This window comes from Pleurodeles waltl, chromosome 3_1, assembly GCF_031143425.1.
Source record: "Pleurodeles waltl isolate 20211129_DDA chromosome 3_1, aPleWal1.hap1.20221129, whole genome shotgun sequence".
Taxonomy (NCBI): Eukaryota; Metazoa; Chordata; class Amphibia; order Caudata; family Salamandridae; genus Pleurodeles; species Pleurodeles waltl.
Genome location: NC_090440.1, coordinates 1,697,446,581 through 1,697,474,424, shown reverse-complemented (window position 1 = coordinate 1,697,474,424; position 27,844 = coordinate 1,697,446,581). Strand labels below are relative to the sequence as shown.

The following is a 27,844-nucleotide window of genomic DNA, read 5'->3' as shown; positions in this document are numbered from 1 at the left end:
CCTGGACCCTTCCCAATCTGGATTCCGCAGCAACAACAGCACCAAAGCCGCCCTCATTGCCGCCTCCGACGATATCAGAACGATATTGGACAGCGGTGAAACATCAGCCCTCATCCTCCTGGACCTCTCGGCCGCGTTCGACACAGTCTTCCACCACACCCTACGCTCACGCCTCAGAAATGCTGGAATCCACGACAGAGCCCTGGACTGGGTGACCTCCTTTCTCACCTACAGAACCCAGAGAGTCTGCCTCCCCCATTCCGCTCGGAGGCCACCAAAATCATCTGCGGCATACCCCAGGGTTCGTCCCTCAGCCCGACCCTCTTCAACATCTACATGGCCCCGCTCGCTAACATCGCTCGATCCCACAACCTCAACATCATCTCATATGCCGACGACACCCAGCTGATCCTCTCCCTCACCAAGGACTACCTCCATGAAGGAATAAAGGCCATTGCCAAACTCAATTCCGACAAGACGGAGGTTCTCATCTTCGGCTCCACCCCCTCCGGATGGGATGACTCCTGGTGGCCTGCCACACTCGGAACCGCACTGACTCCCACCGACCATGCACGCAACCTAGGATTCATCTTGGACCCCTCACTATCCATGACCCAGCAAGTCAACACCATCTCCTCCTCTAACACCGTCTACATGCTCCGAAAGATCTACAAATTGATACCCACCGAAACCAGAAGAACAGTCACCCAAGCCCTCGTAAGCAGCAAGCTGGACCATGGCAATGACCTCTACGCAGAAACTACGGCCAAACTCCAGAAGAAGCTGCAACGCATCCAGAACGCCTCCACACGCCTCATCCTGGACATCCCCCGCCACATCACCGACCACCTGAAAAACCTGCACTGGCTTCCAGTCAACAAGAGAATCACCTTCAAAATCCTCACCGATGCTCACAAAGCACTGCACAACACCAGACCAGAATACCTCATCGACTCTCCTTCTACACCCGACCCGGCATCGCCCTCACAACTGTCCCTTGCGTCCGCAGAACTACAACCGGTGGTAGATCATTCTCACACCTCGCTGCCAAAACGTGGAACACTCTTCCCACCCACCTGCCCCAGACCAAGGACCTCCTTACCTTCAGGAAACTTCTCAAGACCTGGCTGTTTGAGCAGTAGCAGCAGCTCCCCCTCCACCTTCTTCCCCACCCCTCCTCAGCGCCTTGAGACCCTCACGGGTGAGTAGTGCGCTTTACAAATTCCTGATTGATTGTTTTATAAGAGCCAAACTTTACCCAATTAGAACACAGAGCCTGGCGCACTCATCCCCTGCAGAACAGCCATACCTCAGATTTCAAGCGCAAGTGTAAAGGAAAAGAATGTGAGAGGTATCCTGAGTGGTGAGCCCTAATGGGGAGGAGGGTGGGTCGCATGTGAATCTGTGAAAGATATCAATACTGGAGAACCACAGTGTACAGGTAAATTACTTGTTTTTTCTCCAGTAATTTTTCGTAGATTCACATGCTTGAACCAAACTAGTAGGCAGTATCAAGGAAAAAAGAGGCTGTGGATATGGCAAACCACTCTGATGTAAAGAATAAACATGACGTAAGAACGCATCTATCAAGATAAAACTAACATGCCTTATTTCAAATATAAAACATTAAGGACATTGCATAACTTGACACATGCGAAAAACACATTTTGTACCTTACTGATAGAGATGACCTAATACTGCTTGCCCAACTGTAGCATCAGCTGTCCACAAAGAATCGAAACAATAACGTTTGGTTAAAGTATGGATATTAGTTCATGTTGCCACTCTGCAAATGTTCGGTAAAGAAACTCCCACAAGGCCGTAGATGTGGCCACTTCTCTCATACAATGTGCCTTTACCCTTGTTGTCAATGGACCTCCTGCTTTGGCATAGCAAAAGGAAATTACTGCAGATACCCATCGAGCTATACTGCTCTGTGATAAAACAACCTTTTCTAGTCACGACAAAAATTATTATAAGCTGGTCTGAATTTCTTAAAGTCCCTGTCCTGTCTAAATAAAACTTTAAACATCATTTGACATCCTGAGAATGTAGGGCTCTTTCAACTGTGGACAACGTTTTTTTAAAGAATGTCATTAACACAACTGGCGCACTTAAGTGAAACGAAGTTGGAACTTTCAGAATGAATTTAGGACTAATTCTTAATATCTCCCTGTCATCTTAGAATTGCAAGTCAGGTTAATTAACCATTTCACTTATTTGCTGAACTGAAGTGAGGGCCAAGAGAAGGGCCGTTTCCCTTGATACATATTTTATCCCTGCCTTATGAATAGGTTCAAACGGACTTTTCATGAGCTCGGACAGAACCACATTTAACTGCCAGGCCACTGGAATATTCTTCAAAGGAGGATAAACTCTGAAAAGACCTTCCTTGAATTCCTTGATTAGTCTATTAGACCATAACGAGACATCATTCCTTTGTCTATGAAATCTTGAACTAGCTGCCAGATTAGTATAATTGAAGTATGGACAGGACCTGAAGTCGTCGGTGGAGTAGGTAAGGTAGTATCTGTTCCGGAGAGGATGTAAGGGGGTGAAGATTGTCACACCAACAGAAGAACCTTTTCCATTTTGCTTTATAGAACTTATTTGTGGCATCCACTTGAAACTGCTCAAGATTGGTCTTACATTCCTCTGGTATATTCAGTGATCCAAATTCATTGTCATGAGGAGCCAAGCTGATAAGTTAAGAAACTACATTTGGGGGTGAACAATGTGACCTTTGTTCATGTAAAAAGGGTACTCTATATGTTTGAACTGAATGTGTAGAAATACTGATAGGAGAAGAAGCTCTTTGAACCAATATTTCTGTGGCCACACTGGAGCTATCAGAATGAAGCAACAGGGTTCTAGTTTAATTTTTCAAATAACATTGGGAATTAGAGGGAAAGGAGTAAAATCGTATGCGAACATTCAGGTCCAGGCTAGAAGAAATGCGCTTCTCAAAGACTTTTTCTGAGGAAATCCGCTTGCATACATTTAGCATTTTTTGTTCTGAAGAGTTGCAAATATATCTAAATTTGTGGTTCCCCACTGTTTGAAAATTTGGAGTAATTACTGATGATGATGTAGTTCCCATTCGTGGTGATGTTTCCCCGTTCTACTCAGGGAATCTGCCCATTTGTTCTCTACCCAAGGGACATGCTCCCCTTGTAATGAAATGTTGTGAGTGAGCAACCATTCTCATATTTGCTGAGCTTGAGTGGACAAGCTTTAAGTTTTCGTTCCTACTTGCTTGGTGAGATAGAACCTGGTTGTGGTATTGTCTGTCCTTACCATGACAGAGGAATTGTGTATCCTGGGAAGAAAAGACTGAAGGCCTAGGAAAACAACCTTCAATTCCAGAAGACTGATGTGCATCTTTGCCTCTCGAGAAGACCATTTTCTGTGAATTTCTAAGTCTTGAAGGTACGCTACCCAACCCTCCAGTGAAGCGACCATTGTCATGGGGATGCACTGGTACAAATGATAGGACCAAAGAGGTATTTTCTATTCTTCCCTACCAAGCCTTTGTTAGTCTCATAGCTTGGGCAATTGTGACTTGTGTCTTCGAAGGTTCAGTTGGTTTGAATTCATTGTACATCCAATTATATCTGCAACTGATTCATGCGCAGTCAGCAATTTGAAATTTATAGAATGCAAGAAGACATCATTCTCAACATTGATTTGAACATGAGTCAACTTTTACTTGAATGCTTTCCACAGTTTTTTACGCTTTGGAAACTTTCGTATCTCGAACTGGTCCCAGGAAAACTGATGATCTGGATGGTGTTTGGGATGACTTTTCTCTGTTCAACTTTAGACCTAAAATTTTGAATAGCAGAAGACAAGACAAAGTAGATCTTTTTGCTGAGTGGAATGTGGGTCCTTTGATAAGCCAGTCATTCTGGTATGGGAACACCTGCCGACCATTTCTGGTCAAGAATGCCATCACGGGGGACATGATCTTTTTGTGAAGACTCTGGGAAACTATCGCAGCCCAAAGGGAAGCACTTTGAATATGTAATGGAACCCCCTGCCACCTCAAACGTTTCACAAGTGTGGGTACATGGAAACACGCATCCAGGAGATCCAATGACCTCATGCAAACCCCCGTATTAAGCAGTTGTAAAATCTCCTGTAAAGACAATTCTGAAAGGTTGCCTCTTTACGTATTTGTTCCTTAGTTTCAGATCCATAACTTGTCTCCTTTTTCCAGGCTTCTTTTTAATGAGGGATAAGTTTGAATAGAAGTCCTTGTTACAATGTATGAGCAGAATTTCCTCTACTGCATCCTTAGAGATAATTTATGGTATTTCCTGCTTTAACAGAGTCAGATGATGATGAGACCTCTTGCGAGGTGGGTGACTGGGAGGCTTTTGAACAAATTCCAAGGTGTGACCGTGTTGTATTACGTTTTACAACCATTTTTCTGAAAAGATGCTCTTACAATGACTAAAAGTTGGAAAGATGTTTCACTAGATGCTGCTGATGAGAGATTGAGGTGACTGCCACTGACGTCTAGAGGTGTCTTGGATTTTAACTCCAGCTGCACGACATCTACAAGCCGGCTGTCGTGAATAGATGGAGGCTGAAGAGGCTATGTACTGCTTTGTGAAGCATAGTGAGGATGACATCTCTGTTGGGAATAGGGTTGAAATCTATAAGTTTGGTAAGTAGCTCAGGGCATGAAGTACAAGTTACTTACCTTCAGTAATAAAATATCTGCCAGAGACAAATTCTAGTTGCAGATTCCTTACCTTAGAATTTTCCCCCAGGCGTCAGACTGGATCCGGAGATTTTTCTTCGAGCAACACCCTTGCGCGTCGGCAGGTGGTGTCGGTCGACTCCGCGGACGTTGTTGGCGTCGTGGTCGCTGTGATGACGTTAGGAGTAGTATATAGACGCCGCCCTTGCGCAGTGACGTCAGTTTCTTTTAACGACTTTCCACGCCAAAGTGCAGAGCCACTAAGAACACTGAGATTGGTGCACCAGAGCTAAGGACCTGAAAGGGAGAATCCCTGTCCCTAGAAATCAGTTCGCAAGCGGGGAGGATGGGTGGGCAGTAAGGAATCTGCAACTGGAATATGTCTCTACCAGATATTTTGTTACTGAAGGTAAGTAACTTGTACATCTGATAGAGACTTCTAGTTGCAGATTCCTTACCTTAGAATAGATACCCAAGCAATAACATACTCGGTGGTGGGCTGCGAACCAAGATGATACTAGGAAGTCCTGCAGGACTGAACGACCAAAACTGTCGTCCCGACAGACCTGACTGTCCAGACAGTAGTGCTTAGCAAATGTGTGCAGGGATGACCACGTAGCTGCCTGGCAGATATCCAGGACAGGAACTCTGCGTGCTGATGCAGTGGAAGCAGCAGTTGCTCTGGTGGAATGAGCACGCAAGCCTTCAGGAGGTTGCTTTTTGGCCAAAGCGTAGCACATTTTGATGCAAAGAAGCACCCATCGAGAGATGGTACACTTTTGCACCGCCTTCCCTTTTTTCGCACCCACATACTCAATGAAGAGTTGATCGTCCACCCGGAAATCTTTAGTACGATTGAGGTAGAACGCCAACGCTCTTTTTGGGTCCAGACGGTGGAGTCTCTCCTCCTCATGGGAAGGATGTTGGGGTGCATAGAAAGTAGGCAGAGTGATGGACTGGCCGACATAAAAGGGTGTAACCACCTTATGAAGGAAGGAAGCCCTATTGTACAACACAACTTTGTCAGGGTTCACAGACAAGTATGGAGCTTTTGAGGAAAGGGTCTGAAGCCCCTCACCCTGTGAGCAGAGGTGATAGCGACCAGAACGACAGTTTTGAAGGTGAGAAGCCGCAAGGGACAATTATGCATTGGCTCAAAGGGGGCACACATCAAGTAAGTAAGTACAAGATTAAGGTCCCACTGAGGCATGATAAATGGAGTGGGAGGAAATAAATGGGTGAGCCCTGTTAGGAATCTATTCACAATAGGAGATTTAAAGAGTGAGGGCTGATCAGGTAGCCTAAGAAAGGCTGAAATTGCAGATAAATACCCTTTAAGGGTGCCTAAAGCAGAGCCCTGCTGGGCCAAAGAAAGAATGAACAGAAGAACCTCGGATAGAGGGGCGGAAAGGGGACCAACAGATTAGTTGGTACACCATGCCACAAATTTATTCCGACAGGCGTGTACAGTTTTGGTTGATGTACACCTGGCTGCCAAGATAACATTGCAGACTTCGGGTGGAACGGCAAAAGCCGTCAACTGGCGTCCCTCAATCTCCATGCATGAAGGCGGAGGTTGAACAGGTTCGGGTGAAGAACCGTCCCCTGTTGCTGCGACACAAGATCCGCCCGAAGAGGCAGTCTGAGTGGAGGATTGATGGCCATACTCAATAGCTCTGGATACCACACTCTCTGTGCCCAGTCCGGAGCCACCAAGATGACTTGGGCCCGGTCGCTCCTGATTTTCATGAGAACTCTGGGCAGAAGGGGTATAGGCAGAAAGGCATACAGGAGGCCGGAGTTCCCCTCGAGACGAAAAGCATCTCCGAGCGAGTGCCGCCTTGGAAACTCCCAACGGGCAAACAGCTGACATTGCGTGTTCTCTGCGGAGGCGAACAGACCTAACCAAGGCTGTCCCCACTGCTGAAAGAGACCTTGCGCCCCAGAACTGAGACTTGTAAGTGTTTTACTTACCTACTAATCTAACCTTTACTTACCTCCCCCAGGAACTGTTGATTTTTGCACTGTGTCCACTTTGAAAATAGCTTATTGCCATTTTTACAAATACTGTATACTCTATTGCATTTATTCAAAGTTCCTTAAGTATCTAAGTGAAGTACCTTGCATTTAAAGTGTTTAATGTAAATCTTGAACCTGTGGTTCTTAAAATAAACTAAGAAAATATATTTTTCGATATAAAAACCTATTGGCCTGGAGTAAGTCTTTGCGTGTGTGTTCCTCATTTATTGCCTGTGTGTGTACAACAAATGCTTAACACTACCCTCTGATAAGCCTACTGCTCGACCACACTACCACAAAAATAGAGCATTAGAATTATCTAATTTTGCCAAGGTCTGAATCCAACCTGGGGCGAATAAGCCCCATCGAAGCCAAAGGCGGCATCGGCCGACGCCGTTCCGATTCCGAGTCGTCGGGGATAAGAACTAGGTCGACGTCGATAGTGGGCACCACTGACTTCGGGAGCGTCATTAATCGACCCGGCGCTGGGGAAAGTCTCAAGGGTGCGACCGGCGCAGGTGCGGTCCACGCACAGATCCGGAGGTGACCTCAGTGGCCAGAGCTGAAGCTGCCGGCCCGGAAGCCGAAGGCCCCTCAGCCGAACCCCTTGGGCCCGAAGTCGCTGTATAGGGGTCGGACCGCCCAAATATGAGGCGCATGGCCTCATAAAACTCTTTAAGCTGCACGGGGGTCGCTCCAGCTCCGGGAAACTCTGGGAAGAGCGGAACAGACCCAGACGCAGGCTCCGAGGATGGAGGCCTTGTGCATGGAAGCTCTTCCCGCGTTGCGTCGGCAGAGCGACGGGGGAAGTCGGAGAACGACGGGAGTTCTTCAACTTTTTCTTCTTCTTACCTTGACCCGAGGATTTAGAAGAAGATGAGCAGTGATGACTTTGGGACCGATATAGAGACATTCCTCTCAAGCGAGACTGGGACCTATGCGGAGTCGAGTGCCGGGCCGCCATTAGCTTTAGGGACTGCTCCCTCAAAGCCTTCGGGTGCATGGCCCGGCACTCAGAGCACGACTTCGGGTCGTGGTCGCGCTCGAGACACCACAGACAAACCTGATGAGGATCCGTCACCGACATCGTCCGATGACAGTCCTCGCATGGCTTGAAACCGGTCTTCGGGGACATCCTAGACGCACCACAGTTTCACAGAAAAAAGTCGACAAAACTGTCGAATTTGGCCAGAAAATAGCCAGGGTAGCTCTTCTCCGGATTAGCACGTGGCGCGGAAAGAAAAGAACTAACGTCACTGCACGAGGACGTCGTCTATGTACTACTCCCGACGTCATCACGGCAACCATGACACCAACGACACCCATGGAGTCAACCGATGCCACCTGCTGACGCGCAAGGTGTAGGAAGTTGGCTCTGTATATACTATCTCAAAGTGAGAGATAGTGTGCACAAAGTCCAAGCGTGCCCCTTAGAGGTTGAAAGTGGCAAAATTTGATAATTCTAATGCTCTATTTTGTGGTAGTGTGGTCGAGTAGTAGGCTTATCAGAGGGTAGTTTTAAGCATTTGTTGTACACACACAGGCAATAAATGAGGAACACACACTTAAAGACTTAACTCCAGGCCAAATGTTTTTTTTATAGGTAAATATATTTTCTTAATTTATTTTAGAACCACAAGATTTGAAGTAAATACATAAAATGCAAGGTACTCCACATGGGTAAGTAAGGAACTTTGAATTGGAGCAGTAACATACACAGTTATGGTTAAAATGGTAATAAGCCGTTTTAAAAGTGGACACAGTGCATAAATCAACAGTTCCTGGGGGAAGTAAGTATTGGTTAGTTTTTCAGGTAACTAAGACACTTACAAGTTCAGTTTCCTGGGTATAGGCATCCCACTGTTGGGAGTTCAAGGCAACCCCAAAGTCACTGCACCAGCAACAAAAGGCCGGTCAGGTGCAGAGATCAAAGGAGGGCTCAAAACACATAGGCGCCTATGGAGATCAGGGGTGCTCCGGTTCCAGTCTGCCAACAAGTACCTGCGTCTTCAGAGGGCAGACCATGGGGGTTTTGTAGAGCACGGGGGGACACAAGCAGGCACACAAAACACACCCTCAGCGGCACAGGGCCGGCCGGATGCAGTGTGCTTAGCAGGCGCCGGGTTTTCAATAGAAGTCAATGGAGGGACCCGGGGGTCACTCTAGTGGTGCAGGCAGGGCCCAGGAGGGCTTCTCGGGCCAGCCACTGACTGGGCAAGGCAGAGGGTCGCCTGATGGTCACTCCTGCACTGGAGTTCGGCTCCTTTTGGTCCTGGGGGCTGCGGGTGCAGTGCTTGGTCCAGGTATCAGGTTCTTTGTTCCACACAGTCGCGGTCAGGGGGAGCTTGTGGATCCTCTCTGCATGTGTCTCTGTGGGGGTGCAGGGGGGTCGTCTCAGGGTACTCACGTAGTTGCAGTCGCCTGGGAGTCCTCTCTGCGGTGTTAGTTCTGTGGAGCTCGAGCTGGGGGCGTCGGGTGCAGAGTGTGAAGTCTCACACTTCTGGCGGTAGGAGGGAGGTCTTTGGAAGTTGCAAAAAAGTTGCAAAGTTGTTGCTGTTTTTGAACAGTGCTGCTGTTCTCGGGAGTTTCTTGGTCCTTCGGGTTCAGGGCAGTTCTCTGAGGCTTCAGAGGTCGCTGGTCGCTGTTGGATGCGTCGCTGTGCAGGTTCTTTGAGTCTGGAGACAGGCTGGTAGGGCTGGGGCCAAAGCAGTTGTCGTCTCTGCAGCACTTTCAGGTCAGCAGTCCTCCTTATTTGTGTAGGTTGCAGGAATCTGATTTCCTGGGATCTAGGTCACCCCTAAATACTAAATTTAGGGGGGTGTTTAGGTCAGGAGGGCAGTAGCCAATGGCTAATGTCCTGGAGGGTGGCTACACCCTCTTTGTGCCTCTTCCCTGAGGGGAGGGGGGCACATTCCTAATCCTATTGGGGGAATCCTCCAATCTCAGGATTTTTAAAGGCAGGGGGTCACCTTGGCTCAGGACACCTTAGGGGCTGTCCTGACTGGTGGGTGACTCCTCCTTGTTTTTCTCATTATCTCCTCCGGCCTTGCCGCCAAAAGTGGGGGCAGTGGCCGGAGGGGCAGGCATCTCCACTAGCTGGGATGCCCTGGGGTGCTGTAACAAAAGGGATGAGCCTTTGAGGCTCATCGTCGGGTGTTACAGTTCTGCAGGGGGAGGCGAGAAGCACCTCCACCCAGTCAGGCTTTGTTCCTGGCCACAGACTGAGAAAGGCACTTTCCCCTCGTGGCCAGAAACTCGTCTGGTTGTGGCAGGCTGGCAGAAACTGGTCAGCCTAGCACTGGGAGTTGGACTGGTATTCAGGGGGCATCTCTAAGATGCCGTCGGGGTGCATTTTGCAATAAATCCCACACTGGCATCAGTGTGCATTTATTGTGCTGAGAAATTTGATACCAAACTTCTCAGATTTTAGTGTAGCCATTATGGAACTGTGGAGTTCGTGTTTGACAAACTCCCAAACCATATAATCTTTATGGCTACCCTGTACTTACAATGTACAAGGTTTCGCTTGGACACTGTAGGGGCATAGTGCTCATGCACATATGCCCCCACCTGTGGTATAGTGCACCCTGCCTTAGGGCTGTAAGGCCTGCTAGAGGGGTGACTTACCTATGCCACAGGCAGTGTGAGGTGGGCATGGCACTCTGAGGGGAGTGCCATGTTGACTTAGTAATGTTCTCCCCACCAGCACACACAAGCTGTGAGGCAGTGTGCATGTGCTGAGTGAGGGGTCCCCAGGGTGGCATAAAACATGCTGCAGCCCTTAGAGACCTTTCCTGGCATCAGGGCCCTTGGTACCAGGGACTTATCTGGGTGCCAGGGCTGTGGCAATTGTGGGAACAAAGGTACAGTTTAGGGAAAGAACACTGGTGCTGGGGCCTGGTTAGCAGGGTCCCAGCACACTTTCAATTATAACTGGCACATACAAAAGGCAAAAAGTCAGGGGGGTAACCATGCCAAGGAGGCATTTCTGTACTCAAGGTTATTGCTCGAAGAAAAATCTCCAGATCCAGTCTGATGCGTGGGGGAAAATTCTAAGGTAAGGAATCTGCAACTAGAAGTCTCTATCAGATTTGGCCTCTTCCTCTGCCTCCCAAAAAGGGCTGAAAATGACATTGTTGCAATGTTATCATACACGTATCCATTTTGACAGATTGAAGGGTATTGTCAACATGTTTTCCAAAGAGGTTTTTCCCCATCAAAAGGCACATCTTAAGTTTTTGCCTGCACTTCTGGTAGAACCTATGTGGCCATCAGCGAACCTTGCCAGCACAGGATTGTCGTGTCCGCAATTTGTCTGAAAGCTGCTGAGGAGAGATTCAGAGCTGTGTCTATGATGTTGGAAGGAGCTCTCTCACCTTCCTGCAGTATTTCCATAGCTTCTCTTCTCTTACTCACTGGAGAAGTGTGGCACAATGGTTAGAGTGGCAGACCCTGAAGCAGAGATCTGGCTCAGGACCAGGGTTCAAGTCCCGCCTTGGCAGGTCTTGGGCTCAATTCCCTTAGACCAGATAATTCTCTCCTCTGTGCCTAATCTAATTAATGGGTCCCACTCTGTAACTCTGGGCAATAGCTTGCTTAATCTCCACAACGGCCCCAACAGCGCTTGGATGCCTGGCTTCACCCTGGGGTGCCCAGGAGTGGGCACCTCACAGTTAAAAGCCAGGAGGGGTTCCATAGCGGTATGCGTACAGCACCTTGAGACCCTAACGGGTGAGTAGTGCGCTATACAAGGGCAAAGTTTACAGTTTTACTCTTGGTAAAAATTCTAGGAAGGTCCGATCACATTTGCCTGTTGAGAAACGTTTGCTAATGTTATCTAGCCGTCAACCTAAGCAACACAAAAGGACGATGGACGGAGTGCTGAAACTTTTCAAAAGCTCACCCCCAGTCACAGATCTGGGTTTAATCAATCATTCTTTTGCCTACCATGCCACCCCAGTTTGGACCCAGCCATATGCAAATCAGTCTTGACCCTGTTCCCCATGGGAACAGTCCAGCCAGAACTGCCAGGCCAGGTCCTCCCTAGACCGGAGACAAGCATCCTGGGACCGGTTGCTGAGTATCATCCTTCATCAGCCAGGCTAGCTTGAATCTAGTGGCACAGTGAGCAAGGGACCCACGTCTGGGCATACCCTTCCCACTTAGGGCAACTTAAGTAACACAAAACGATCTAGCCGTCAACCTCCTTTAATCGGTGGAGCTGAACACAGGGCGGAAGGATTCCAGGACCACCTTTGGGATGCCTGCATGACCACATAATCAGAACGTGGATGACCTATCAGATATGTAGGCGACTTTCCAGGTGCTTTATACTTCTTTTCTAGTCTAAGAACGACTGCTGCAACAGAATTAGGAGTTTTCATAAGCTTTAATCCATCTTCCCAAATGTAATCAAAAATGGGAAATGAATGAATCTATATAGCTGAATTCTTAAATCGTAAAGGAAACATTCCATATGTTTACTGGCAAAGGTAAGTCAAAATGCTTAGAAGCCCATTCTAAGGGCTCAAGAAAACCTCTTATGTCCTCTGGAGGACAGTTAGCCAGAGATGGTGTGGGCGATGCAGACAGAGGAGCGACATATTCATCCCACTCCTGACTCAATGAGATGGGTCCCAAGGAATTTCCCCTTCTTCCGGCTGTTCTTCCACATCACTCTCAATATAATCGCCACTTGCGGTAATCAGAGGTAAAATTATTTTTTCCTTTTGTGCTTGCAGGACAAAAGAACTACTGGGAAGAGACACTGCAGCAGGTCTATCAAATGCCCTAGTGTATGTTGTTCTGGAGCATTTGCCACAGGGAATACATATGGGGTAAATTTGTTACCAAGGAAATGGGTTCAGAAATTGTATCTTCATGTGAACCACATTGTTCCTCATATGGCTCATCATATGGGTAATGTTCTTGGAAAAAGTCATAGCGACGAGTGGCACAGTGATGCCTATCTTGAAAAGAGATATCTCCTGCTAGATATGTGGAGGTGTCTTTTCCAGGATTGTCGTCATCCGTGTCTTGGGTTTGACGTTAAGTTGAATGGGACTGCAAGCTGATCCAAATGGTCTCTAATCACCAGAATCTCCCATCAATAGGAGAGACGTACAGGAGGCAGAGGAGACACCTTACTAGGAGATGTCGGATACAGATGTAAAGTTACTGAAATCCTTTCCTCTGAAAATAATACTGTCTCCTTTTGTGCTGTTGATGGGCTTGTCAACGACGGTGCCGATGACGAGGAAAGAGTTGACTTTTTTGTAACCACCGGCGAAAGTGACACTGGTTTCCTTGTCACCATAAAGGTTTCTGACGATGGGATCACCATTGAGGAAGTTGTGGCCATCAGTTTCTTCTTTGCAAGGAAGATGCAATCGTCATCTGAGTCATCGATGCTGTTGTCGTCACCGGCAAGATGGGTGATATGATCTCCCTGTCAACGTGTTAGCAGTCAATAAAAAAAACATCAACAATAAATCCGTCGAGTTTTCTCGATGAGGGTTCCTTAAAAGGAGTCACAGACACTGATGAGGAAGACTTTTTGGTGGAGAAAGATGGACTAGAAACTCCTTTACTCACAGATATTTCTGTCACAGAGTGCTTGCTGTGAGACTTTATTTTCTTAGGATCTTTATCATACGAGTCTGAGCCTTCATTTTTAGGCTTCCTCTTTGGTGGGGAATGAGAATGCCCCTCCTCTTCAGAATTAGCACCCGAATGAGTCTTCTTTTTAAGCCGTAAAAGTAGACTGGCTTCACAATCCTTTAAAATGTTTGCAGAAAACATTCTGCAATGCTCACACTTCTTTGATTTAAGGTGAGGATGTAAGCAAGAAAGGAATTCTATCTGGGGATCCTCAGAGAATGATATTGGTTTCCCACAAGATTTGCAAGGCCTGAAAAACCTTTTTTTCGATCCCTCTGACATGGTGTTATTCAGGGAAGAACTCAACAATTGTTACCTCTGAGTGAGTGAAGCACTGTAACTGAGCAAAGCTCAGGGAGACTCCCTCATGCACGATGTGAGGTTACAAATATCAGGTATGGTGGCCCTGCAGGTGAAGAATGCTTCAGGGTCTGTGCTCTCATTGGTTGCAGTTTGGTTCTTATAAAACAGTGTGAATTGGTTACCTATATCACTTGGCTTCTTGATGGCTTTCAATTATTATATTTGCCACTACCATGGGACTCCCACCATGACGATGGGGAAGATTCAAACATGTGAATCTATGAAGGATCCAGTACTGGAGAATAATATAAACACATACAATATGGCAAGATATGTACAACCTTCCTCCACACACAGCACAGATATAGCTAAGGCTACATTGCTGCATACTCTCATCATGTACCTAACCCTTAGGGTGTGGGCAACAGGCATAGCAGCTTTCCCGACACAAAAAACAGGTACAGCAACGTGGCAGGAATGTACGGTTCCCTCATACACAGAATGGATAAGGACTGAGCAGCAGCAAGGCATTTTGCACATAAGAGATATAGAAGGTTAGTGTCCAAACTATTAGTGGGCTATCTTACCGGATTTGGGGTCATTCAATTGAAAAATTAAGCACTCTGATGCAACCAGGGGGCTGTATGCCATGAAGATGGTCTGACCACTGGAAACACCTCTGGGAATGGAACCGAAACCACTCACTCGTTTTACGCAGAGGGAAGCTACTAGTTAGTAGACATGGGCCTCTTAGAATAATCAGCAGGACCTTGATCAACCTAAAAGGCTTCTTTATTTCCAGATCAAAACTTTACTAACAGATGGATATAACTCTCACCTCCATGCTTTATACCTCCCCAGAAACTGTTAGTAATCAAAGGACCTCTTGATCCAATCAGATCTCTTATCTCCACATACCACCTCTTCTCAGAACACAGATAGGAGTTCTCCAGCCCTGGCGTCCTACAGTCAGCACAACTCCCTTCAGAGCTGATACAGAAGATTCACATAAATGCTTTAGAAATCAGGTCTCACATTACAATCCAGATATCCTGCCTTCATCTGTTAGCTTTCAATTCCAGACCTCACCACAAAGCTGAATTCAGGCTCCAGTTCTAAGCTCTCCGCTTTCAACCCTTCCTCAGAGACGGAATTGGAAATCTGGCTTTAGCCCACCTTTAAGCTCTTACCAACATACCTCACCTCTGGCAAAGCTAGATCTCTCACCTACATATCTCACCTCTCTCCAATAACATAAGGTAGCTTCAGTATTAAGTTTTCATCGCTACACACTAATGCTATGAGGAGGAGTTTCCTTTTTTGTTGTTACCGATTTATATAGCACAAACTTAGGCCAAGGGCATTAGAGCGCTTTACATGAACAGCAGATTATATTACAGCAGGTCAGATTTATTCATTTAGGAGCAGGGAAACAAGGTAAATTGCCCAGATACGTAGGATGCTGAGCTGACGCCGAGACTGAAACCTAGTACCCCAGTTCCAAAGTTGCCAGCAATGGCTATCAGGACATTCCCCTAGGGTTAGACCAGAAACTAACAACATGACTCTGATCATGACCTCAAGTTACAGGGACTCACTTTCTTAGAAAGGAGAATACAGCACACAGAGCTGACTTCCAGCACTGATATGTCATTAACGGTCGCTGCCAGAACTGTGACTGGTGATCTGACTCACTGTTCTACAAGAGGTAAAGGCGTGGCTTTCAAAGCCACTACAATGTTAGAGGTGGTCATTTTAATAGTAAGTGGATTTTTAGAACATTCTTTGAGGCGTGGCTCTTTTACTTTATTCAGGAAATGCATGGACTTCTTCTAGACCGCTGTACATACTCACCCAGTCTACTATGTGCTATAGTTTCCAGCCATCAGCTTTTTGATGACCATCTCACACTTACCCCACTCGAGGTTATGTCCTCCCATTTGGATCTTTTTGCCACCCTTAAAAACTTGTTTTTTAAATCTGTCAGGGTAACAGCCCATCTCCCACCCTAGTAACAAGTGGTTTGATAAGAGATGTAGAGAGGCCAAAAGCACCCTGATCGAAGCGTTAAGATCAGAGGTCAGAGAAGAAATTGTTAATGCGAGACGAAACTATGTCTCCATATGCAAGTTGTGTAAAATTGAACATGAAGAGATGTTATGGAGCGAAATGGACCAGGCCGAAAGGGCCCCTGAACCTAAACGCTTCTGGCTTTCGGTCGCTCGTAGCGATCAAAATCAAGTATCCAAGCCAGAGTGCTACATTGCCCCTGAAGTTTGGCTTATCCACTTCAGGGAATTGTATGGCTCCCCACCTGACTGCGGTTTTACAAGCCCTGGGGAGATGACATCTTTACAGTTGCCAGTGACTACTTTGCTACCTTTCTCATGAAAAGAAACTGAGCTTGCCATCACTGCCCAAAAATCAGGGAAGGCCCTTAGGGCCAGGTGGCATTCCCTCAGACTTGTATAAAGCAGATTTGAATAATTGGAGTCCGTACGTAAATAGGATCTCTAATTCTGTTTTGATAAACAGATCTTATCCCGAGTCATGGAAAGAGGCAATTATTGTGCCCATGCATAAGGAAGGGGAGAGGGGCTCACCAGAGAACTACAGACCTATCAGCCTCTTAGATAACTTACAGAAAATATTTTGTTACCAGTTACTAAGTAGGCTAAAAAAATGGATAGCGGATAATCAAGTACTCAGCCATCTCCAGGCGGGGTTTAGAGATAAAGTTAGTACAATTGACCAGGTTTTTTGTTTTCTTTCCATTAAATGGAAAACAGCTGACGTGGATTCAGGCCACCTTTTTGTGGCATTTGTAGATTTGAAATCCGCCTTTGATCTTGTTTCAAGCCAAAAGCTGTGGGAAGTTATGAGTAGTGTGGGGGGTTCCACGCCCCATGTTAGATACAATTAGAGATCTTTATACTGGTAATTGTGCTAGAATCCGATGGGGCCCGAAAGGTGAGCTAACATCGGAGTTCCCCACAAACCGTGGCGTGGGACAGGGCTGTGTACTTGCTCCTACATTATTTCTCTTATTCATTAATGCATGCATCCCCTATCTTCTGGAATGTTCTAGTGAGGACCCCAGATTGGGAGGGCAGAAGATCCCATGTCTCCTATTTGCTGATGACACCTTGTTAATATCTCAAACGGCTACTGGACTCTCTAACTTACTCATGAGGTTTGTGGCCTATTGCAAAGATCATGGCTTAGAAATCAATTCAACAAAAACTAAATACATGGTGTTTGGGGACAAAAAGCAAAAGATGAGGAGACCCATTCGTCTGGAGGGTGTCTTATTGGAAAGAGTGAGTGCCTTCGATTATTTAGGACTAAAACTGGTAGAATCACACAAATGGCATGCTCATCTCCAGAAATCAGCAATGTGTTTGAAACAAAGGGCGGGTGGCATTGTGAGATTTGCAGCCAGATCCCCCAGATTTGCCATGACTCCCGCTCTAGAAATATATAAATCTCATTTGGTAAGGGTGGAAAATTCTTTCTTAAAGATGTTGTCAAGAGTTCCTCTTAGCACCCCATCCTTGTCAATCCGAATGGATTAAAATCTTTATCCAATTAGCCAGATCACCGCCCTAAGGCCATTGTTGTTTTGGATCTGACTTTGGTCATTAGATTCTCTCATTCCATATAGACTTGGGCTGATCAACCTGGTGAGCACAAATTCTACTACAAAAATCAAGTGGTGCATTTATGTAGAGCAGACCTTTTCTTCTCTAGGTCTGGGGAATTATTGGAAGGACCCTTGTTCTATTCCAAAAAATGCTATTCAGATATTGAAGGATGCATTTTGGCTTAATGTCCAAACTTCGCATTTGGTAGAAGTCTCTTCTACTATGACCGTCAGTTTCTTACAAATCAAATGCCACTATGAGTTTGAGCACTTTATGGATACATTACTTTCTCCACTTGCACGTGCTATGTATATCAGATTTAGAATAGGGTCTCTTCCTTTGTGAACCCTAACCTATAAATGGTCTAACACAACCAATAAGTCCAAGTCATGCCCAATGGGTTGTGAGAACGAAGAATCTATGATTCACGTCCTCTTCCAATGCCCTGCATATTCCAAACAGAGGGCTCTCTGGATCATCCCTTTATGTAAACGAATGGGCTTTAGGAATTGCTTACCGGCCTTGAGGATATTTAAGTTGGATCCATCTGTGCTATTGGCGTGCTCCTTGGCAAAATGTTTTGAATCCATTTGGCATTTTAGACTTGGAATTCAAAAAAATTAAATTTAGCCATATCAGCAGCAGGTGACGCAGTTTATAGTTGCGAAATATAACGCATGGTTAGCATTATATCTTATACAATGCACAATTGATATTGCATGCCCCCAATATATTTGTATATGATTTTATGTCTTATTGCTATTTTCTCAAACGTTTGTAGTGTGCTTTTATGGTATATTTCTACCGAAATAAAGTGATGATGATGATACTCACCCAGTCCACGATGAGAATCTTTGTCACATTCATTCTCTGTTGGAGAAGCTTGGCCGCAATGGCAACCGAGTTAAAGTAGCAGAATCCCCTGGAATCACAAAGTAGCAGAGAGAGAGAGAGAAAGAGAGAGAGAGAAAGAGTGATAGTGAGAAAGAGAAAGAGAGAGAGAGAGAGAGAGAGAGAGAGAGAGAGAGAGAGAGAGAGAGAGAGACAGACACAGAGAGAGAGAACACGTGTTAGGAATTTGCTGCCTTCTGACAGTGAATCAGAGCACGAAAAATGCAGGAATTATTTTAGTACCCTCAAAACCCTGTCACAGTATTTTTAGGGCACCAATTTCTTACAATATCGTCTTGTTAACTTTTCAGCTGTCAACAATGTATTGGTCTGGCCTGCACCTAGATTAGTAGCTTCATTGTTTATACGATAACAGGTTAACAATGTGAGGGCAAAGCCAATTAAGGGTAAAATAAAGAAATGCACTTAAAACACAGGTCTCTCGATTTCCTCACCACACAGACTACCCCCTCTGGTCAGGATATTCTCTGCCCATCTCCATGAAGAAATAAGTTACTTACCTGTAACTATGGTTCTCCAGTATTGGAAGCGTTCATAGATTCACATGCTTAAGTACTTCCGCGTCATCGATATGAGAGTCCCTGGTGTAATACAAAAGATTTGCCTTAGCTTAGTAGCATATTGCAGTCCTTATGCACAAAAAAGGACCAAACTCAGAGTCAACCAATCACAACACACCACCCTCTAGAACCCCCCGGTGAGGAGATGCCTTCACTCAGAAGCACTAGATCTGTAATGCGGATACTACTGGGAGAATGAAGGTGAGCTCCCCAAGTGAGGTGGGTGGGTCGCATGTGAATCTATGAAAGCTTCCAATACTGGAAAACGATAGTTACAGGTATGTAACTTATTTCTTACTCCAGTATTGGAACTTTGATAGATTCACATGCTTGATTCAGAACAGTAAGCAGTAATTGTCACATTTTCTATTGATATTATCTGTAGATGAGCAAATCAGCAATATATATATATATATACTTCAAATAAGTCACATTTGACAATTAGAGAATACAAACAGATAGAAAAGACATTAATCAATTTATTTAGAAAATGTGACGTGAAAGAAAAGAAGAGGAAGGTGGGAAGAATGGGATGGCCCACCTTTATAGGAACAGATCGAAGGACTGCTTGGCCAACCGCTGCATCCTGGAGTGCCTCCGCATTCAGGCAATAATGCTTTGTGAAAGTATGTGGCATCTTCCACTTTGCAGCTCGGCAGATGTCAGGTAGAGATACACCAGAGAACAATGCGCAGGATGTGGACATAGCTCTGGTAGAATGTGCACGAACCTTATTCTGCAAAGGTCGAGCAGCTTTCTGATGGCAAAAGAGTATGGCATTTGCAATCCATCTGGAAATGGTTTGCGTAGTCACTGGATATCCTTTCCTTGGAGCACTGAAGGCTATAAACAACTGATTTGTTTTTTGAAGTGTTTTGGTTCCGTCCAAATAAAACTTGATGCATCTCCTAAAATCAAGCGAATGTAGGGATCTCTCTGCCACAGTTAGGCAGGGTAAAATGACCGCAGTGCTACAGGTTCATTAATATGAAAGTCCAAAGGAACTTTAGGGATAAATTTAGGATTGGTGCGTAGAATAACCCTGTCGTGTTTGTGAACTTCAAAAAGGGTTCTTGGATTGTAAATGCATGCATTTTGTTGACTACACGCGGAGATAAGGGAAAGGATCAGCGCCACTTTCCATAAGGGATATTTGATATCCGCCCTGTGTATGGGTTCGAACGAGCTCTTCATCAGTTGTGCTAAGACTATGTTAAGCTGCTACACCAGAGGAGGGGCTTTCACTGGAGGGAAAGACCTCAAGAGACCTCGCAAAATAGTTTTATAAGCCTTTGAGACCAAAGTGATGGTTTATTGGATATTCTCCAGTATCGAGAGATGGCTGCTAAATGAACTTTGATGGACGAATAGGCGAGGACGGAGCGTGATAAATGTAGCATGTAAGGTAAGATTTCCTCTGGGGCAGAGATATAGGGTGCGTATTGGTATAGAGTTGCACCAAAGACAGAACCACTTCCACTTTAGCCAATACGTTTTGTTTGTGCTATCAGCTCAGGCTTTGGCCAGGATGTCCTTGCAATCCTTGGAGATGTTCAAATGGCCGAATTAATTGAGGCACGCCGATAAACTGAGAGACTTGGAGTCCGGATGTCTCACTTGACGCCTGGGTGATGGTGAGGAGCTCGGGAATAGGCTTCAACCTGATGGGTTGACATGCAGATAGCAGTAGAAGCTCCGTGTACCAAGGTGGATGTGGCCACCGTGGAGCAATAAGAATTATTCGACAGCGTTCCGACGTGATCTTGCTGATCACTCTTTGGAGAAGAGGAATGGGAAGAAATGCATAGGCATAGACTCTTGACCATGCAATTGAAAAGGCATCCCCTCATGACCCTTGTTGGTGATGCCAGCTTGCGTAATACTGGCATTTGGTGTTCTGGGAGGTCGCAAACAGGTCCAGGTTCGGCTTGCCCCACTGGAAGAAAACGCTGTCCAGTGTCTTCTGGTCCAGTTCCCATTCGTGAGGAGATGTTTTTAGTCTGCTGAGTGAACCTGCTAAAGTATTCTGGACCCCTGGGACGTGCTCCGCTCCTATGTGCACAATGGTGAATGCACCAAGTCCAAGTGGATTGTGCCTCCTGGGACAGTAGCTGCGAGCGAGTTCCTCCCTGTTTGTTGATGTAATGCATGGTTGTCGTATTGTCCGTTCTGACCAGCACCGCTGATCCACGAATTCTTAGAAGGAAGGCTTTCAATGCTAAGAATACTGTCTAGGAGGTTGATATGAAGAGAATGGTGAGAAGGGGGGCCACATGCCGCTTATTTGAAGGTCTTGGAGGCATGCGCCCCATCCGATCATTGATGCATTGGTTATTATGGTTAGCGGAGAAATCTGAGCTAAAAACTGCATTCCTTTGGAAACATTTGCCAGTACTGTCCACCAGTGGAGTGAAGCTCCCATTTGTGGAGTTATCTGCACTATATCTTCGAAGGACCCCTGACTTTGTTTCCATTGGTTGTCTAGCTCCTCTTGGAGTGGACGCATATGAAGGCGGCAATGTGAAAGCAGGTCTATACAAGAATGCATCATTCCCAGTAAGGATTTATAGCGTTGGACAGAAAAACTTTCTTTGTTGTATTCTTTTCGCTAGAGTGATCAGCTTATCTTGTCTTTCCAAAGTTGGGTAGGCTTTGGTTTGCAGAGTGTCCAGTATAGCGCCCAGAGCTGCGACTTGTCTTGGTTGAGAGTGAGGCCTAAGTCCTTGAAGAGACGCAAGGCCGCTTTGACGGACCTGCGTGCGGAGAGAATGTCCGGAGCCTTTATTAACCAGTTGTCGAGGTAGGGGAAAATTGGTGGTGGTTGCATCTTAGGTAAGCTGCGACTAGGGCTAAACATCTGGTGAAGATCCTGGGTGCGGATTTCAGTCCAAAGGGAAGAACCTTGAATTGGAAATGCCTGCTTGCTACCCAGAATCGTAAAAACTGCCTGTGATCTGGGTGGATGGGTATATGAAAGTAGGCGCCTTGAAGGTCTAGTGATGTCATATAATCTGTTCTGTTGAGGAGCTGTAAGACGTCCTTCAATGTTACCATGCGAAAAGATTGTTTCTTTAGGTACTTGTTTAATTCTCTTAAGTCCAGGATTGGCTTCCATAGACAAGACTTTTTTCGAATGAGGAAAAAAAGGGAGTAGAATCCCCTCACCCTTTGTGAATAAGGTACTTCTTCAATTGCTCCCTTGCTTATCATGATCTCTGCTTCCAAGGTGAGCAGAGGTAGGTGCTTTTGATGCATCCGGAAAGGTGGTGTGACCGGAGGCATCTGTGTGAATTCCAGGAGGTGGCAAAATCGTATTATATCCAATACCCATTCGTCTTTTGTGATTTGATGCCAACTATGTAAGTGGTGTCTGAATGGGGAAGAACGAGGAGAAGCTGGAATTGGACGGCACTCATTGTCTAAGGAGGGCCTCCTTGGTTTGTCTTCCTGGCTTTCCTCTGTGAGGAGGTCTATTGTATGCCGTCGCAGGAGGCTGTATTTGCTGATACTGGGGCCTACAGGTGTTAAAGGTAGAGGAGTAAGATCGATACCTAGATTGCTGGTATCTGCCACGAAAGGAAGGTTGTCCCCTGCCGGTCGCTCAACGAAAGAGCACCTTCTTGTACTGCAGAGCACCAAGCGGCGGTATCAGTGTCTGATTTAATCGTCTGGAAGGCGTCATCAACATGCTTCCCAAAAAGTGCTTCTCCAACATATGAGAGATCTAAAATGTTTGTTTGGACCTCCGGGCGGAAATTAGTTGCCTTTAGCCACCACCCTTGACACCTCAAGACTGCTGAACCTGCTAGAAGTCTAAAGCCCATGGCAGCAATATCTAGCACACAATCGATTATTTCTGCAGAGGATCGCTGTCCTTCAATCAGAACCTTTTTGGCCTCCACATTGGTAGTCACCGGAAACTTGTCTAAATGTTGACCTACGTCAGACCAGAGTTGTCTATCTTACCTGCCAAGGAGCACTAGGGAATTTGTGGCACGCACAACATGGCAGACATTGAGGAGAATCGCTTTCCAATATTATCCAGGCGTCAACCTTCCTTATCTGGGGGCGTGGTTATAGGTGCAGAAAGGTTCCTAGAGCGACGTTGCGCCGCTTGTGATATTACTGACTCTGGCTTTTGATGACCAGAAAGGCATGCAGGAGAGTCATCTGTAGGTTTTTTATTTTTTATCCAATTTAGGCAGTACCGATGGTACTGTTGCAGGGTTATGCATTATCTTTAAATCTTGCTGTCAAACATGGTCTATTATTGGAACAGCTCTGACGGTTTTCCTGTGGAGTTCCTTAAAATCATACAAGAAACAGTCTTGCTGAGCTGCAGGCATCTGAAGGTCAAAATGTGTGGCCACCCCTTCCAAAAGGTTGGCCAAAGTACCTATATCCTCTGTAGGGGATTCCACCGATGATGGAACAGGAGATTCAGGTGTTGGAAGTAATATTCATCCCACTCATCTTGTAGCGAGTGAATCTCGCCATCTTCAGCCCCGTCTGTGGATGAACCTGAGGGCAGCCCTGTGGTTGAGGGCTAAGCGGCACCTGTGATTGATGAGGTTGCGGAGGTGCAGGTGTAATGATGGGAATCACCAGTTGTGGAACATTCGCAGGCATTGGCGGAAAACGCTGTCTATGGTCTGCCAACACAGCTTGGAGATCTGATACCAGACCAGAAGGCAATGACACTAAGCCCTGTTGCTGGTTATGAGGCAGCTGTTCGTAATAGTGATCATAAGAATCGTCATCAGAGTATTCTTGACATTTAACACATAACTGGGAGGGTCTTCTAGCCGCTCCAAACATCCCATCTTCTTCTGAATCATCCTCATCCAAAAGGTGTGATGGTAATGATCTGGATACCTTACCTGGAGATGTAATATATGGGGTCAAATGATGTTTTGATCTCTTTTTACCAGATATATCGTCTGTAGATGAGTAAAGAGATAACGTTGACGGTCTCTTTATTGGTGTGTTTATTGACGAGAGCTGGATTGTTGTCGACGGCGGAGGCTTCTACAGAATAATCATCGACAAAGGTGGTGTTGTTGGTGGTTACACGGTCGACGAAGGCGTCGTCGCTGGCGGTACCGTCGACGGGCACTCCGTAGAGAGAATCGTCGACAGGAGCTCTGTCCATGAGTTAGTCGACTGGAGGATCGTCGACGAGAGTAGCATCGTCGAAGAATGAAGTCGCAGTGAAGATATAGGACGCCCCGCTGATAAATATGATAGCATCATCAACGAGGACTCAGTTGAGGCTGCAGTGGACATGGAAATAGTGAGTACCATTGAAGTTACAGACAATACCGGAGCCATCGACATGGATGCCATCGACGGTGCAGATCCTGTTTTTTTGTATGCATGTTTGATGCGCGGAGGCAGCGTTGGGGGCTCAGAAACAGTCTTCTTCTTAGATTTTAAGAGGGATCCTGACCCTCCTGGTTTACCAGCCTGCCCCTGGAGTTTCGTGGAAGGGCTATGATTTTTTACAACGCCCTCAGATGTCTTTTTAGAAACATTTTTGGGAGGTTCTTGGGACGTCAACGGCTCCATATGTCTTTTTTCAGGCGTTTTAGTGGCAGACATAGAAGATGAGGCACTGTCCTCATCTGAAACAGGATTGTCCTTGGTCTTTAACTTTTATAACCAGAGTAGGAGACGACCCTCTCTGTCTTTTAACGTCTTCGCAGAAAACTTTCTACATACCTTGCATTCTCTAGTTTTGTGGTCAGGATAGAACCATTATATACAGTCCTCATGGGGTCATCTACATGTAATCTCTTTTTCATACATGTTTTACAGGATCTGACAAGCCCCTTCTTTGATGTGTCTGATATGGTTGTCACCTTGCTGAAGAAAAATATTAAAGAGATGAATCCAAAATCTTCTGAATAAGTCTGGGAGAGAAAAAACTGAGCAGAGCTCAGTGGAGACTCCTAAGCATGACGTGCGGTGGAAAATCTGAGGGAAGGCAGCTTCTCGCTGGAGGGTTCTAGAGGGTGGTGTGTTGTGAATGGTTGACTCTCGGTTTGGTCCTTTTTTGTGCATAAGTACTGCAATATGCTACTAAGCCAAGGGCCTAATAATACCCCGTATGCACATTTATATATATATTTATATATATATATATATGTACATTTGGGTAAAGCTTTTGTATTACACCGGGGACTCCCATCTCGACGATGGGGAAGTATTCAAGCATGTGAATATATGAAAGTTCCAATACTGGAGTAAAGTAACATTTCCTGTGGAGGCTCAAATCTTTCACACAAGTCAGCAACCTCCACATCTATTGATACAAAAATGAAATCAAGAAAACAAGCACTGCCAAGATTACAAAAGATACCTGTTGGCCCAGGAATAAGTCTAGATGACAGTGATCGAATCTGAATAAATTATGGTAGACATGGTACAATTGCTACATAAATATCTCATTTAAGTGATGTAACCACGGAGGGAGAACATAACTCAGCCCACTGAATCCTCAACAAAGTTTAGCATTCATATTCTCATTATTCAGGTTCTATAGTCTATCATCTTTCTTGCACATTCACTGTTTCTTCAATGAGTTTCGACAAAATATTCTGCCATTATAGATAACAGGTTTGGAAATTCATGATACTTCAGCCAAAATGAAAAGTCAAGGGTAATTTGTCCAGGCATTTATCATATAGAACTTTTACCTTCAGACAGGGTCATCTGCTGTATAGCTAAATGTCATCATGGAGGTTCTGAATGTTTCTAGCCAAGCATAGCCTTGCTGTAACACACAAATCCTTTCTGAAGAGGTTCATGTCCACTCGAGCAAGGCTCTGGTGTATTTCCAGACACCTATTCCTTTTTCTATAAATTGTAGGGGAGACCTGCTAGTCACCACATATGCACCATGGAAAAACTATCTTAAGTATGGATTCAATCTGGCACTGCATCACATCTACTGAATAAAGTGCCCCAACGTGCAAACTTTTAATTTTGTAACACTGTTGAAGTTTCTCTTTTGTGTGGACAAGACTTACAGTTCAAAAGTACCGTGCCAGGAAAGGATCATGCATTTTTGGGTTCTATAAAGGCAAATAGGAAATTCTGCATTGTCTGCAGGATATTGCAAACAGCAGCGTCAAGGACCTCAGCAGTGCTTTTGTGCCAAAAAAGCTCCTTAATACAGGTACTCTATAGGAAACACAATCAACTTTAGATTTTGTTTGAAGCACGTTTAGTTTGACAGCTTCTATTTCTTAAATCTTTATAGCCAAGAGTTGCAGTCTTGTCTGTTCACTTTGTCAAAACATAACAGTCACATCTGTTACAATATGTAAGCTTTTCCCTAATACATCAATGAGTTACCACCCAACTCCTTTAATCAAAATACAGTGCAATTTTCTCTGCCCCTCTGTCTTTTAGTCTTTCCAAGATCACACTATTTAACAGAATATTAGTGTGAAAGTAACATTTCTGATAATATGTTTATCTGTAAGAGTGTCCATCGGTTATGTGGCTAGTTTTCCACTTCTCACATTCTCTAAATATCTGGCATTGCTCTCTGACCCAACATGTTATGTAAATTGCTTAGTCTAGAAATCTGGAAGGGCATGCAAGTTATAATTCAAAAGGTCATGAAGAAAATATGACTGTTGTCTGTATGCTAGGCTCTATTCAAATCTGATGCCCGCCAGGAAATATTAACAACTGGAATTCCATTATCAAGTGGTCGATCAGTGTGTTTGTTCTTATTTCAGTCAATATTTTTCAAACTTTTCAGATTTAGGACTGATCCTCTCCACTGCAAAAGTGGTGGTTTTCGTGGAGTTAGGTATATCAAAGATACACAACAGTGCTTACCTCGCTAAGCTTTTGGGATCTATGTGGTCTAATCCAAGGGCAGTACTAAATTTAGCTACATGACGTGATGCAACAACCCATTTATCAGCCTTACAAATCTCCTAAATTGGGCACAGAAATAGAGTATGATGCGCTTGTTAGCTGTTAGAAAGGCATAAGCATATTGAAAAGAACACTTTGTGCCTCTGAAGGATAAAAGCAACTCTGGAAGGAAAATGCTTACCGCTTGGTGAATGTATACTATTTACCTCTGAAGACCCAACCAATGCCAGAATGATATGTTTTGGAAGTAATACATAACCAGATCTGGAACCTATTAAAGAGTTTTTACTATTCTACACATTCTCTACCTGTTTACACCAGTTAATGGGGCAAAGCCAAAACACAGGATGACAAATATTGATATGATGGATCATCAATAGAATTTTTTTTATTTCCTATTGATCAGCCCCTCTACACTCAAGTTATGAAGATATTTGTATCACGTTTTAAGGACTGTAGGTTTTACACAATGCTTAATTACAAATGATACCCGAGAGCATACTGTGCATTAAAACTTGTAATACTGGAAGCATCAAGAATGAGAAATATGAGTATTAGTTACACTGCTCTTCAGTAATGCATCTTATTTAACTCCTACGGTGCCTTGGACGAGGTGATCTCGTCCAAGGCACCGGTTCTCGCGTTATCACCTCATCCTGCACCCGGGAACTAGCGCTCCCCCCATCGGTTCCCCACCCACACCCCCGGTCGTGGATGGAAGGGGAAGCCCACCCCAGACCCCTCCTTCGGAAACCCGATAACGTCGGCGCGCTGACGTCATCAAATATTGCCGAGGGACGCGCTGGAAGCCATTCGCGTCCAGCGCGTCGAGGGAGCAGGACTTCAGGTGAGTCCTTCCCTCTTTGGGGTGTGGGGGAAAACAGACACGGGGGAAAGGAAAGGGTTTTTCCTTTCCCTCCGTGCCTGTATTCAGTGGATTCCTGCTCCAGGATCGTGGACGGGGCCCGCGATCCTGGAGCAGGAATCCCCACTAGGCACCAGGGATGACCTTTTTCGGTTAGTTTTGGGGGGCGACCACTTGGGCAAGGGTCGCTCCCATTGGGGGGCATTAATTTCCTTTTTCTGCCGCCCCCCCCCCCCCCCGGGGCAGATCGGGCGTTTTTTTGGTCGATCTGCCCCCA

The 27,844-nt window shown here is 45.5% G+C and overlaps 1 protein-coding gene across 11 annotated transcripts in view; it reads right to left on the bottom strand.

The window, feature by feature from the left end:
* The window catches only part of HDAC4 (histone deacetylase 4), a 1,159,747-nt gene that overhangs the window by 168,205 nt on the left and 963,698 nt on the right, over positions 1-27,844 (bottom strand). For all 11 annotated transcript variants that reach the window (XM_069225509.1, XM_069225507.1, XM_069225510.1 and 8 more), the window contains one exon: positions 18,169-18,256. In XM_069225509.1, coding sequence (XP_069081610.1) covers positions 18,169-18,256 — 88 coding nt within the window. The remainder of the gene's footprint in view (positions 1-18,168; positions 18,257-27,844) is intronic.